The 15,123-nt window shown below is 36.0% G+C and overlaps 1 protein-coding gene across 1 annotated transcript in view; it reads left to right on the top strand.

Moving 5' to 3' along the window:
- Positions 1 to 13,622, top strand: part of HCN1 (hyperpolarization activated cyclic nucleotide gated potassium channel 1) — a 346,451-nt gene extending 332,829 nt beyond the window's left edge. The window contains exons 7-8 of the mRNA XM_033110926.1: positions 3,620 to 3,784; positions 7,077 to 13,622. Of these exons, the coding sequence (XP_032966817.1) occupies positions 3,620 to 3,784; positions 7,077 to 7,957 (1,046 nt within the window). The 3' untranslated portion in view covers positions 7,958 to 13,622. The remainder of the gene's footprint in view (positions 1 to 3,619; positions 3,785 to 7,076) is intronic.
- Positions 13,623 to 15,123: the final 1,501 nt, after the last annotated feature.

The following is a 15,123-nucleotide window of genomic DNA, read 5'->3' as shown; positions in this document are numbered from 1 at the left end:
AAGCTGGAGGGACATACATTGTATTTCAGGGTTCATCAGGGACAAAAGGAATGGTATTATGGACTGAATGTTTGTGTCGCTCCTACATGTGTTATGTTGAATCCATGCCCCCCAATGTGATGGTGTTTGGAAATGGAGCCTTTGGGAAGTAATTAGAGTTGGATGAGGTCATGAGGGTTGGCCCTTCATGGTGGGATTAGCGACCATATAAGGAAAGGAAGAGACGGGAACGCTCTTGTCTCTGCCATGTGAGGACGCAGTGAGAAGGTGGCTGCCTGCAAGCCAGGAAGAGAGCTCTCACCAGAACCCAACCACACTGTCACCCTGATTTTGGACCTCTAGTCCTCAGAATTGTGAGAAAATAAGTTTCTGTTGTTTAAGCCAAAATTTGAATATACAGAAGACTGGCCGAGGAGAAAGCAGATCTCTTGGCAGATCCCTAGAGAATCTGCTAGGCTAGCTAAGAGACAGTATGGCTGTGGAGGACCAATTGAAAAGTGAGGGGCAAACAGTGACTTACTGAAGGTCGGTGTATGATACAATGGTCTCTCTGTCCCTCCCTCCAAAAGGCAGAATGGCCTGGAGCCAGGCATTTATTCCCCTGAGGGGCGAAAAGTCTTGGTGGTTCTTCCCTAAATCAGTGGAACGAGGCAGAATACTAGAACAGTTAAGAGAAATGTTAACTCTGGACCAAATGAAGCCCTCCTCATTCTGGCATTTAGGGAAATATGACAAACTTCCCAACTATTCCCCCTAAAGAGACATTCCAAACCAATAGATTTTTGCCACATCATCAGGGTTTTCATCCTTAAATGTGAATGGATGTCCATCTGAAGAAAGCATCCAACATACAAGGGAAAGATCTAGACCCAGAGACAGAAATAATGATTCCAGAGTAAAGACAAAGAATTCAGAAAACAAAAGATAAATTAAAATATAAAATACAAAAAAGATACAATATAAAAACGAAAGCTCTTGATTTTCATTTTTACAGTTTTATTGCAATAAATTTTACATGTATAATTCATCCATTTGTAGTGTACAATTCAACTTTTTAGTGAATTTGCCAAATTATGAAACCATCACTATAAATCAGATTCAAAACATCTTATCACCCCAGTAAGATTCCTTGTGCCCATTTACTGTTAATCTCCTTTCCCACCCACTGTCCCAAGCAACTACTAATCTGTCTCTATAAATTTGCATTTTCGAGATACTTTATATAAATGGAATCATATAATATGTGAACTCTCATTTCTTGCTTCTTTCACCTCTCAGTAGACAGAGGATATTACATCCACAACAAAAGAGAGGGCTATAATGAGAAAACAACAAACATAGGAAAATGAAAAGCATTTGGAAATTAAAAATATAAGTGCCAAAATAAAAGTGTATTAAAAAGAATGGGAGGTAAAGTTGAGGACATCTACAGTAATAATCACTATGAACAGGTTTGGTAATATTCCTTCAAATCTTGGTCTTTTCCTATTCTGTGAACTTGCTATTAATTTTTAAATAACACTTTTAAAAGGTATACATGTCCACAAATAATTTATATAAAGGAAATTTGAAAAAATAAAAATATGTACACAGAACAACTACATAAAAGGAATATTTTTCATCCAGAGCACAGCGTTTTGGTAGATTTTATTGTTATTTATATGTGATCATTTTTATCAAACTGTAAGTACAATCTTGTGTCCTGCTTTTCTCATTTAAGCTTGCATGCAAGGCTTTCTACTGTTATCACATAGACTTTAAAAGCTTCATTTTTAATAATCGCCATGTATTAGGTTGGTGCAAAAGTAATTTCAGTTTAAAAGGTTAAAAATAATTGCAAAAACTGCAATTACTTTTGCACCAATCTAATAACTGATTATGAATCTTGACTTAAACAATCCAGACGTCCCCATAATTTCAAATGTACCAATGCATTTATAATGTATGGCACCATCACCATGTAAACCACTTTGCTCTAGTAACAGACTATTTCTTTAAATTAGATTTTCAAGTGAAATTCTTAGGTTGAAGAGTATGGATATTTTTTAAGATCTTTGTTACATATTATTGAGGTTTATAAGCATTCTATAGGACACTTGTGATGTAGAGATTTTTAAGGAACACTTAGGAGTAAAACATTTCTCATTAGCTTGTTTGTCATAATGTGGCAAACATAAATTATGTAATATGGCATTAGTACCATAGTGACACAGATGTTTAACTTTAAGGTAGTGCTGAAAATACTTTTTTTATTACACTGTTTAGAATAGACAGCAAATTCCATGGTATGATAATATGCTTTATGCTTAAATATTGACCAACACAGAATCATCTTCCTACACACACCAAATGCACACACACTTCGTGCACACACAGGAACTTACACACAAACATGAACCCTCCACAATATCATTTATTACATTGCCAACATGAACAACAACATAATTGGTGGCTTAGATGGCATTTCCTAACACCCTCTCTGTCCTCCCAGATTGGCTCAGATGTGCTTCTTTAGTATTCTCAGGGTGTCCGCGTTCTGTATTATCATTCTTACCAGACTGTATTTAAATTAGTTCTTAATTAAGATGAACTCTTTTTCTTTTTCCCACCAGCATATAAGTAATAAAATAGATATTATGTTTGCTTCATATTTCCAGCCCTAACATCAAATACATGGTGCCTACCACATAATTTACTCACAAAGGTTATCAACATGAATGGATCTTCTTTAAATAAGTTCAGAGGAGTGTGAATTTAGACACCTTTCAATAATTGTTTTGCTGCATTTCCTTCTGTTCAGAAACAGTGCATTTCAGAAATATTTCTGCCATTCCTTTACCCAAATTGGTTGTTTGGAGACTAAAGTTGTAATTATTTCCATTTTTAAAAATAATCAAAGTCTACAGGAGTTTCACTAATAAATTTTAGGAAAATATTGCTTTTAACATTTATTTTGCTAGCAAATAAAGACATCCAAATTTGCAAATGTTTGCTTACCATATATTGGTAATCTAAGTTTCAATGGAGTATCCTCCTGAGAAGTTATTTAAATAGAAATCTCCTCTGTGCATTTGGAATAAAAGTTTTTATACTGATCTTACTGGGAATATATGAACTACATAATATATGAACTACATTCATCTGATCCAGTTTTGCTTGATCATAGGACTGTCTAAGCCAATGTTTGTGTTCACTTTGGTTTCTGTCTATATGATACCATTTGCTTCCCACCTTCCAGAATTCACAAAAACTGAGTATAGTCCCTTTCTATTTTCAACTCCATTGTGGATTTATTATTCCCTTTTCTGAATCTTTTTTGTTATTTCAGGGGGTTTGGGATGGGGGCCGAAGGATAGATAAGTCTATTTCAGCCTTCCCTTTGAACAACAATCCTCAATTGTTTTTTGTTTAAATAAAAAAAAAAAGAAACACAAAACAAAACTATTTTAAGATTGAGCATTGGCAATTGGATACTTCCAATTGTTAGAGGAAATATCCTGGTAAAATAGAAAATGCTGCTAACCATTGGTTTCTCACACCACGAGACTTTTTTATTTGTAGGAGGCCTCATTGGCCTTTAAAAGACAATTGCCGAACAAATTCTTCTTTCTTGTTTTAGAGATTTGCCTGCTGACCAAGGGCCGCCGTACTGCCAGTGTTCGAGCTGATACATACTGTCGTCTTTATTCACTTTCTGTGGACAATTTCAATGAAGTCCTGGAGGAATATCCAATGATGAGAAGAGCCTTTGAGACGGTTGCCATTGACCGACTGGATCGGATAGGTACTCTCTAGTTTTCTATCTTCTTCGTGTACAATTTAGTTTTAATCTAGTGAACTGATATATATTTGCAATCATCAGTCCCAAACGCTAGTTCATAGATTGCTTGTTCACTAGCACAGAAATAGCAATTACCTGTAGCCCTATTTCTAGAAAGATCTGGGGCTCTATCTAACTTTCTCTCCTAAGTATTCTAAGTTTATTTATTCATCTCTGTGTTTTTACTAGCTACACAATCTGATTTCCCCAGTGATGCCAAAACAATTTGAATCTTCAGGTAAAAAGCAATGATAAAAATGCTAGATAGCATTAAAATAGAACTAAAAATACTAATGTATGAGTCTGCATTACAAACCAAATTTTATCACAAGGGATTTTTGTTGTTGTTTTGTTTTAAGATCAACTTTTCATTTTATCCTTATATTAAGAATTTAACACTTGGGTTAAGTAACTGTCTCAGTAGAAACTTCTGGAAATGTTTGTAATGCAGACTCAAGCAGAAAAAGCCTTGCTAGAAATGCCCTACATAGATGCTTTACTTTGCAAATGTCAGTTTATTTTAGACTTCTCTGCTCTCAAATAAAAACATATAAATTAGGCCTTAATAGTTTCACTAGTTTAAAGATTTGAATAATTGCCATAGTAAAGTTAGATCAGATTGGCTGGCAGTTAACTTCCCAAGCTATGCTGAAACATTCTGACGTCAGAAGGCAGTTTGCATTCATTTTCCACTTTCAGATCCCCTTCCTACAGCTCCCTGCTCTGTCCTTTGTCCCTGCTTAACTTTACTAACCTTCATATCTCAGTTTAGACATCACTTTCCTATAGAAACCTCTGTGACCTTCCACTCCCAAATCAGCTGACTACCCTGCATATGTTCTCCCATACCCCTGGGAAGTTTCTCCATCACACAACTGCTTCTATTGTAATTGCGTTACAGGTGCTAAGCTTTATAAGTGTAGAGATCATGTCTAATTTACCATTACATTCACCGTACCTAGTACACACTGAATATTATCGAAGAGAGTTAGGGAGGGATGAAGGAATCAAGGAACTCAAAGGAGTTGGGGTTGAGATCACTTGAAAGTAAACAAAGGTTTTTCCACTGCTTCATTCTAATAAGGGTAAGGACTTGTGATTGATGTGTTGTTACGTTAGCTTTTCTTCTGCACTTCATATATTTCTTTCCCTCTATATTAGTAGGACAACAGACTGCAGAAGGACCTGATATTAGGGTAGGGGAAGTAAAGGTAGTATTTGAATGTTACCATTAAGCATAACACATCCATTAGACATTCACATTGAGATTTAACAGGACATAGTGTCCTGGGAGACACTGCTCATAAAAGAAGTGAGGACTCCTGAAAGCTTCTTTACTTAATTTGAAAATAACTTCCCCCTTTGTGGTGTGTGAGTGTTCATAGTAGAACTAGAGACTAATTTCTAGCATATGAGTTGTTCCCTAAAGCAGCTCGACATCTTTAGAGAAAGCATTAAAATCAGGATATTTCAAGAGAAAATATGTTTACCTGATGCAGCTTCATTCTCACCTAACTTATTGCAGTTAATTTTTTATAAGAAAGTTTGTATGAAATGGTGTGCAATCAATAATACAGGCAATGAAATTGCTAGTACCAAAGCACCAAACAAACATTTGCATTTTTAATCCTTGTAAAATTCTAATACTGCATTAAAAGTTATAGTATTTTTACGCAAGGTAACAGATACTTAGATTATGAAATGTTGACTATTCACTTGATCACAAAGAAATATTGTCCTCAGTTTTTTGGTTTCTAAAGGTATCTATAGTTAATTAAGGAGAAATGCTAAATAAGCATTTATGTTTATTACTAACTTAGAAGTGTTTGTTCTTTGGGAAATTAAGACAATTCTGCAAAGAGAGAGATAAATATATTCTGGCAGTCATTTTAAATTATTACAACTGTAACTAATAGGATATTGTATGTCAATTATACACCAATAAAAAAACAGATCAAAAAATAAAAAATAAAAACAATAGCTTTTCCTAGCCTCAAGTAAATTATAACATATATTTTCATTCAAAGTATTTCTTGTTACTTTAGGTGTCACGCTTTATTTTGTGATAAGGCAAACTGATTCACTTTTTAGATGCCATATTGCCCTGGGTATTATTTTATCAATGATGTCATCACAAGTCACTGATTTTCCCCTCCTTTTGTCACTCTATTATTGTTTCTAATAGTTATTCTGGCAGTGAATCCAACTAATTGCAAAGCACTCCAAAGACAGTGACAGGAAAGAAAGGTAATGGTTGTTGAGATTCTGAAGTGAGCTGAGAGCCTGCCAGACTCTCTGTCCCTTGATTCTCATAGCCTTTCAGAAGAGGAAAGATTCTGACATGGTTCTCAACTGACTGCACATAAGAATCACCTGGGAAAATTTGCTGTTAAAGTCCCAAAATCTGGACCCCCAAGTCTGGTTATTCCAATGTAATTGGTAGGGTACAGATGGAAATTGGTATGTTGTAAAGCTCCAGAGATGAGAAATATATGCAGCTAGGGTAGGGAATCAGTGGCATAGGGCACTGGTCCAAAGCAAAATACCCTGCTTCTGAAACTTGCATGTAAACTCGCCTGGGGAATCTTGGTAAAATGCGGCATGTGGTTCGGCAAGTGGGCGAGGCCGAGAGGCTGCATTCCTCGCAAGCATTCACGTGACACAGATGCGCTGGTTCGTTGTCTGTACTGTATCTATGATCCGATTCGCTGTGTTCCCTTAACAGCCCTGTTCCTTACCAACCACGTTTTCCTCAGCATTGTTCCTAACCTTGCTCTGTCCCAGTCTCCTTTCCGCTGAAATGGGATGAGGAACACACCTACCTCAAAGAGTTGAGGTAAATAAAACAGATCTGCCTACAGCTTTTTGTAGCGTGCCTGCCGCATAGTAAGTATCCCTTTGTCCTTTCTTGAAAAAGAAGCTTTCAGCTTGATCCCAGCCCCATCCTGATCCAAATGGCCTTTCTTCTCCCAGTCTTCAAGGTAGCCCTCATGTCACATATCTCCATTTGTTCTGTATGATGGCTTTTGCCATGTTACAGACTTCTCAACTGCTTAGAAGGTAAGATTTACCAGAATGAGACAGGAAGCGTGAAGGCCAGGAGCCACGTTTCTGTTCGATTTCCTCAGGTGAGTCCTGGGCTTTTAAACCTCTTCTCTGAAACACTGACAAACTTCTGTTTTCAGGAGCCAGTCACTTGGAGTTGCCATCAGTCGTTTGTAGGCTTCCTAAGTGCTTATTTTTCTTTCACTGACAGGAAAGAAAAATTCAATTCTTCTGCAAAAGTTCCAGAAGGATCTTAACACTGGTGTTTTCAACAATCAGGAGAACGAGATCCTGAAGCAGATTGTGAAACACGACAGGGAGATGGTGCAGGCAATCGCTCCAATCAATTATCCTCAGATGACAGCCCTGAATTCCACGTCTTCAACTACTACTCCGACCTCCCGCGTGAGGACACAATCACCGCCCGTGTACCCAGCGACCAGCCTGTCTCATAGCAACCTGCATTCCCCCAGTCCCAGCACACAGACCCCCCAGCCGTCGGCCATCCTCTCCCCCTGCTCCTACACCACTGCCGTCTGCAGCCCTCCTGTACAGAGCCCACTGGCCACTCGAACTTTCCACTACGCCTCCCCGACTACTTCCCAGTTGTCACTTTTGCAGCAGCAACAGCAGCAATTACAGCAGCCCCAGCCACCGCAGACCCAGCAGCAGCCCCAACAGCCACAGACACCCAGCAGCTCCACGCCGAAAAGCGAAGTGCACAAGAGCACGCAAGCCCTGCACAACACCAGCCTGACCCGAGAGGTCAGGCCGCTCTCAGCCTCACAGCCCTCGCTGCCCCATGAGGTTGCCACCCTGATTTCCAGACCTCATCCCACTGTGGGCGAGTCCCTGGCCTCCATCCCTCAACCCGTGACAGCTGTCCACAGCACAGGCCTTCAGCCAGGGGGCAGGGGGACTGTCCCCCAGAGAGTCACCCTGTTCCGACAGATGTCATCGGGAGCCATCCCCCCCAACCGAGGGGTTCCTCCTGCACCTCCTCCACCAGCAGCCGCTCTTCAGAGAGAGTCTCCTTCAGTCTTAAATACAGACCCAGAGGCAGAGAAGCCACGGTTTGCTTCAAATTTATGATCCCTGCTGATTGTCAAAGCAGAAAGACTGATAAACTGAGAACACTCTCGGATATTATTTTATTCTATATCCTGATATTTCCCTATAGCCTACTATGAAGAGATATTTTAGACAGCTCTGGCCTACATGCAAAATGTAAAATATATATATTACATTTAATATATATATTAAATATATATATATCTAAAATCCCAAGAGAAGTTCAAAAGACTTGTTTAGCATTCAGCGTTATATGTCTTCCTTTCTTTAAATCATTAAAAGATTTAAAATGTTGTTGTAAGATTATTTATTTTTAACCTGCTTTTACTTAATTCCTTTGATATATATATGTGTGTGTGTGTGTGTATATATACATATATACACACACATATATATGTATTTCTCCATTTTATGAAGAGTTCTTGGATTCAATGGAAACAAAACTCTGATTTTAAAAAGGCAACTCAAGTGAGCTACTGAACAGCACCAATCAAACTTCTTTCATTAGCTGTGTCTCTGCATCTAAGTTGTTAATTATTACTTATGAGGATTAAATAGCAAATCCCATTTTGTAGATCTAAATTGTATTTTGGTGCTTTCAATTTTGAATTAGGTTACAGAATAAATTATATGCTTGGCCACATAGGACACTAGCATTGCCACTATTATGAATATCTCTAACCTCAAACATTTTCATCGATCTTTCAGAAAGCGAGGGGATATTTCTCTTCATGTGTTATTGGACTTTTACCAAGACTCAATCAATGTTAGTTGTAAATAACTTTTTCAACCCAAATGAAATAGCTATTCCGTGCTGTATGAAGGTAAAATTCATTGCTTAAGAATTTCGTTTTATTGCTTCACTTCAAAACTTAGTTTTAAATTTTACAAAACTGAATTGTGACAATTATTCAACTGTAATGCAATGGCTTGACACCTACAATGTTATTTTAACTTGCGATGTTTTATGCGAAATTGTATGCTCGATTCTACAAATGGCTTGTATTACACCAAAAACCATTACTTTTCTTCCTTCTTGCCATAATCAAGCATCTGAAAGTAGTCCCTGCATGCTTTTGGGGGGGAAAAATAGGTTCAAAGCAGTCATTGTAGTGAAAGGCTTACAGTATTTCTTGTTTTCAGAAAAGTATAACCATTCATTAATTGCCTATCTTAAAATTCCTATAAGGCTGACTTGGATCTCTGACTTAAGTCTAGAAGTGAGGTTTTTCACTTTCATTTAAGATTATTACTATTATTGTTATAATTATTACCACTATTATTATTTAAATAATGATTTGTAAACCACGGCTTGATTTGGAGTTGCCAGTGTGTTCTGTCTTCACTGTAGTTGGCAGTTTATGTGGTGTTCATTTAAAGAAATAAATACACTACAGCATCATGTCTGTTTGGGAACACACAATTTGCTCTCTGTATATTGTAACTGAATGGTTAGTAAATCTTGAGGCATGGGGTGACTAACATAGCCCTTAGATAAAACATTTGTTATTTTAATGTGCTGAGAAAAGTACAGACATGGTGACAGAAAGCAGGGGGTCAAACCGAATGTCTGTGAACCTTGTTTGTTTGTCTATTTCCTTAATTCTTTCCATGATCTGTGAGCATCTTCTTCTCAGAGGAGTCCCTTAGTAATCATTTGTGCCTATTGCATCCCACGAATGTGGTGGGTGACTGGAACACAATGGGAAGTTTCCTAATAACCAACTTCTGTAAATAACCCAAGTTAAGACAATGACATAAAGTGGAGGTCTTCTGTATCTTTGACAGTGGTGATACGAAGAACTTAACAAAGACCACACATTAAATGGGGAGGGCGTCCAGATAGACTTGAGGACAGAAAACAAAAGCAAAAAATTCTAACATGGATTTGTGCTGCCTGTTATGCCTTTTATGGAAAAAAATATCTATAATACCAAAATGAGTTATGTTTCATTTCTGACAGATCCCAGCTTTTATGGAAGTGATCAACAATGCCAGTCAATGTAATGTTATCATGAATATGCTGGTGACATTGGATGACGTGTCAGGAATGGTGTAAGAAAGGAATTGTGCGCTCTACCTAGAACCTATGGGGAAGCTGCAAGACCATTTACATATCAGTACAAAACTCCTTTATTTTATTAAACGATTGAGAATTAACTTAAATTTATGAAGATCATGTATTGGTCCTTTAAATTATTAAAGGTTTACATTTGATAGGACTAATGAATTTGGTAGTGAAATATTTTTATATATACATATAAATTTTTTTTGTTGTTTTTATTTTGAGCACTATTGGGAAGCATAAGCAAAATTGAATTGCATGGTCTTTCAGTGCAACCATAAAGTTTTTATTCACTTTGTAATAGAATGGACAAAAAGTTAAGGTTTATATGTTAAACTAATAAAGTGGTACAGGGTAAATTATATACATATATATGTATGAATATATATATACTTAGGTAAAGAAAAAAATTGACTCACATTCCTGTAATATAAAAGTCAGTTGCTAGTTGAAAAGTGACCTCTTTTCTCTGTACATAGTTTTAAGCCCATGAGTATGGAGTTTTAATCTGTACAGAAAGAAATGTATTATTGAAAAGATTGGTCTTTTTACTGCTGGGAAAATAGTAGAATAGCTGATTCTTACAACTGTATGATCAGGGATGAGTTAGAGTATTTCTTTTGTCTTTGCTCAAAGCCATACATATATAAATATATAAAGATTATTAATAAATTCAACAAAAATAAACTAAAATGAATATTTTGTTTTATGAACATATTCCAATCAAACATTGTTTTATTAACGAGTACAGATTTGCCTCTGTCTTTCTATCTTTACATCATACAATTTCCAAGAGGGCCTATACATGATAATCATTATAAAATCAATTATAGATATTCTGTAACTATAGAAAGAAAGGAATTTAAATAGAACATGGGTTTTCCAGCTATTCCTATGTTATACTTCTTCTTTATGGTAGAAATTGAGGGGTTTTTTTGTTTGTTGGTTGGTTTGTTTTTTGCTCTGTAATTTCTTAGCATATGGTTTTCCAGTTTCAAAACACAGATATTTCTGTAGAATTATTAGATATGAGAATGAGAAACAATTGCCCTGTAATATACATACACAAACCTATATCACAATAGCTACAGGCCTTGTAAAGATTCTGTAGGGATAGAACCTCCCTATACAAGTGGCTTTTCAATCAGTCCTACAAGCCTGTGATAAAGTTTATTACAATGAGTGAAGGATTCTTGAAAACTATAAGATAAATGGCAGGAATGACAGTAGATTTTATTCATCACATAAATAGCCTGTTTCCGGGTGTCAGTGACCACTCCATAAATGAACGATTCCCTGATGGATGCTGATCCACTTTAAAGAGGTGGTTATTTTGCCATTTACAAACTTAAATGAGCAGGACGTTACAAAGTACACAGTCCAGTTCACTAGAATAATTCCTAAAGAACTTGGGTGATTTAAACAACATGACGTGTTTTCAATTTTAGATGTATTATTTCAAATCCTGAATTACTGACACATCAAAATACAAATCATCTCTATAATCATTCAGGCTATTTTTGAGGTCTCCATGCCTTCTTTTCCAACTTCTGTATTTATACTTGTTAATTTTACTATGCTACTTTGTTTCTACGGACTCACTTTCATCATTTGTTACATTAAGCTGTTTGAACACAGTATCTCTTTCTTATACCTCTATCCTTCTAGAATATGTGTCATAAAACACAAGTGTGGTTATTTTGTTCACATGCACTACACATAGCGAAGATTTTTACATGTTCTGCCTATTTGAAAAATTATCCATACTTTTCAACATGAAAGAAATGGTCAAAAATTTAAGCAAGTGTGACTGTCTGTATGCACTAAATTAGCTCAGATCTATGACTTTATTCAGCACATCGTTTTTCCAGGAAAATAGGATGGGACAAAGAAGATTTGCCATTGTACTCAGGGTTAGGTCCACCTGCGATGGGCACTTGAAAGCAGTGACTTTTTGAAGCAATTTTGATTCTTTTCTTTTTAAGAAATAGCATCTATTTGTTTTATAAACTGGCCAACAATGAAGTCAATCAGGAAGAGAACCACTGTTTTTAAAAGGGAACTAAAGAAGGTATAAATGACCTTGCTGCATTTGTTAAGATTTAGGATCCAATTGGCCAGAGAGCCCATATTCCTCCTCCTCCCAATGTGGAGTTTTTGACCAAAAGCCACATTCCTTCTTTCTCCCAGAGCAATCAACATTTTCACTAATATTTGTCATTTTGTTCTCCATCATTTCCTTCAGAGCTTTAAGGTCTGAAAAACATGAGCTTCTCTGGTTAGGAAAAAAAAATCCATGGCACAGTCACAAATCTGTTGCCAGAAAAAGCAAATTTTATTATAGTCGTTTAGAAGAAAATATTTGTGATTTTGTAATGCTTGATTGCTTTTCAGCTTTGACTACTCTCTCAATTCAGTTCAATTTGCTCCGAGTATGATATTCTGATGTCTAACATAATGAAGTGCTTAATTTGAGAACTGTTAAATAGTATTTAATAGATAAACAGCTTCCATACACTACATAGCATGTAGTCTCCATACATCTTTATACCAAGAATCAAACATGTTTTAACTCTATTGGCTTGCAAACAAAATGGAAAGATTCAAGAGTTAGTTCTCCTGGCAGTAATTACCCTAAAATGTTAAACACATATCCCAAAGATACTTGCATGAATCAAACTATGTTTGACCACCCAATTCAGAACAGCTTCCAGGACCTGTAGCAAGTTTAATTGAGTGTCCTTACCTGTGGATTATCTCTACGTGGTAATAGTGACTCCCACTGGGACTCAACCAAAATTCATTGGAAGCCCTATTTTCTTAATACAATACATGACCTAGTTTGTCATCACTGTTTGCACTACCAACAAATGTGGTTATTTTTATGTGTGGCTCCTAAATTCTCTCTGAGGTCCTTCTAGACATGTTCCAAGAGCCTTTACATATGTACAGCTTCCAAATTCAAATTGTCAAGATTCTAAAGATTCTAGAGATCTGTGATATTTACCTATAAAGATCTCATAACAGTATAGCTTTATTTCTAAGCTAAGTTTTTTGTTTGTTTTTTCACTCATAGAAGAACAGTGATCAAATCCATTGATTTGGGTTTGTTTTACATAGTTTTCTTTTTAAAGGGATGATTATTTCCATGTGACATTCTATAGTTTTATAAATAAATGGTATTGACTTTAAATTTCGTCAACTGAAACTCTCAGAGGATAGCTTCTTTAAACTGCTAGCTGTAATGAAAGTTCACTCTTTCTCAAGCTGCTGTATTAGCCTTCACGTGAACCACATATTAAATCTACATGATTCTGGTAATTGCTCCAAGCTATGAAGTTGGCAAATTTTGAGACTTTAGCTAGTTTGTTAAAAACAATTTCTCAGGTAAAATGGATTACAAACACATGCCCAAGTTTTACTTCAAACTTGTTAAGAAAGTCCTGAGCAAGCCAATTCAAGGATTCCGTCTAGATAGTACTATTTTATAAGAAGAAAAAAAAAAAATTGGTATAACAATCACATTTTAGAAAATTATCTGTAAAATTATTAACCTCTTTATAAATCTAAGTATTAGTTCAGTGAGGAACTAATTCCCACAAAGATCTTAATTTCTTGAAAGTCTGTCAAAAAATTTCTGAAGCCTTTTATCATGAATGTTAAGTACGTCCCAAAGGACAGTAATATATGTCCCAGGAATTGTTCTGGCTCTAAGTAGGTTTGGGAATACACTTTTTTTCTTTTAAGTTGTAACATTTATTGTATGAGAGTGAAAGATAAACGTTCCTGTACATATTTTTACGTGACTTCAATAGTTATTTCTACCTAAGTAGTTTATATCTGCAAAATGTCAAGTGTCTGTGATAGCCCATCTAAAGTAATTCCTGCCCTTTATCTCAGCACATTTTTCTCAAAATACATGTTTCTTTGATGGCAAAAAACAGCAAAGTTTCTTGTAAGAGAGACTGTGACATTTCTAAAGGTGTTATATCCCCCACCCGCAAATTATAAAGTATCTGACAGGCTTATGTTATATAAGGAGACCATGGATATGGAAATTTTGAAAAATGGCTTTACTTAATTATTTTATATCTGAGAGCAAGAAAAATTAGGGGGGATTGATCACCAGCCCCAAACAACGACACTTCACATCTCAGTTCTTAACCAATCCTAATCTAATCTTTCATATGTAAACACAGTTCAGGACATCTACCTCCCCACGTTACCAGGCAGGTATTGGTTTAGCCGCCACAGTGGCACACGGGCCCTTGGATTCACAAGGAAACAAATTCAGCTGACAATAGAGATTGGAAAAGCAGTTCAAGTGCACTGCATGTAAAAAGGGAAAATGACCCTGAAAGAGATCAAATGTATACCAGAAAAGAGCTTTAAATATTTGTTTTGATAGCGAAGAGTGTCACAGTGTTCTGAAGAAAAGGGAATATGACATTGAAGAGTTTATTAAAATTTACCTTTAGAAAATATGACATAGAATTTGGTTTATTATGGAGGAGTTGATTTTTGTCATCACTTTATTACCATTCTTCTTATTTTCTTCTGGTATATTTTCGTAAACTCCTCAATCTCTCTAAAGATATTTCTTAAGGATCTTTCTTAACATTGTACTTAATCTCCTTGTTTGCTATGACAAATCCTATCAAATCATCCTGTACCTTATTATGAAGCTAAAACATTGTACAGTAAGCAAAGATAGACATTCTGAAGGAAACCACAGTATCTTCATAAATAACAAATTTTAAAATGTAGCAGCGTTAGTTAGTGTATAATGACAATGGGAATGTGAGAGTAAAGAGAGAAGCTGTAGCTTATAAAAACTCAGTTGCAACATACTAGAAATATAGAATATGTGGGGAAGAGAAACATTTTTTAAAACTCAAGACACATTTGTAAGCCTACACTTTTAGAGTTAATCTTACTTTTCTTATCTATAAGATATTAACAATAACATCAATAAATATAAATCCTGGGCACTTCATCAAGAATGTGGCTGTTTTGGAGAGGAGAGGGTGTGGATTAAACTAAGGTTGTGAAAAGACCCGAAAATGTGGCCTGTTCAGAAATAGAAAACAACCAAAAGGCAGCTTTTCAACCCAGAGAGAAG

The sequence above is a fragment of the Rhinolophus ferrumequinum genome, chromosome 7, assembly GCF_004115265.2.
Source record: "Rhinolophus ferrumequinum isolate MPI-CBG mRhiFer1 chromosome 7, mRhiFer1_v1.p, whole genome shotgun sequence".
In the NCBI taxonomy this organism is placed as follows: Eukaryota; Metazoa; Chordata; class Mammalia; order Chiroptera; family Rhinolophidae; genus Rhinolophus; species Rhinolophus ferrumequinum.
The sequence above is the reverse complement of the archived record's forward strand: the minus strand, read 5'-3'. Positions and strand labels throughout refer to the sequence as shown.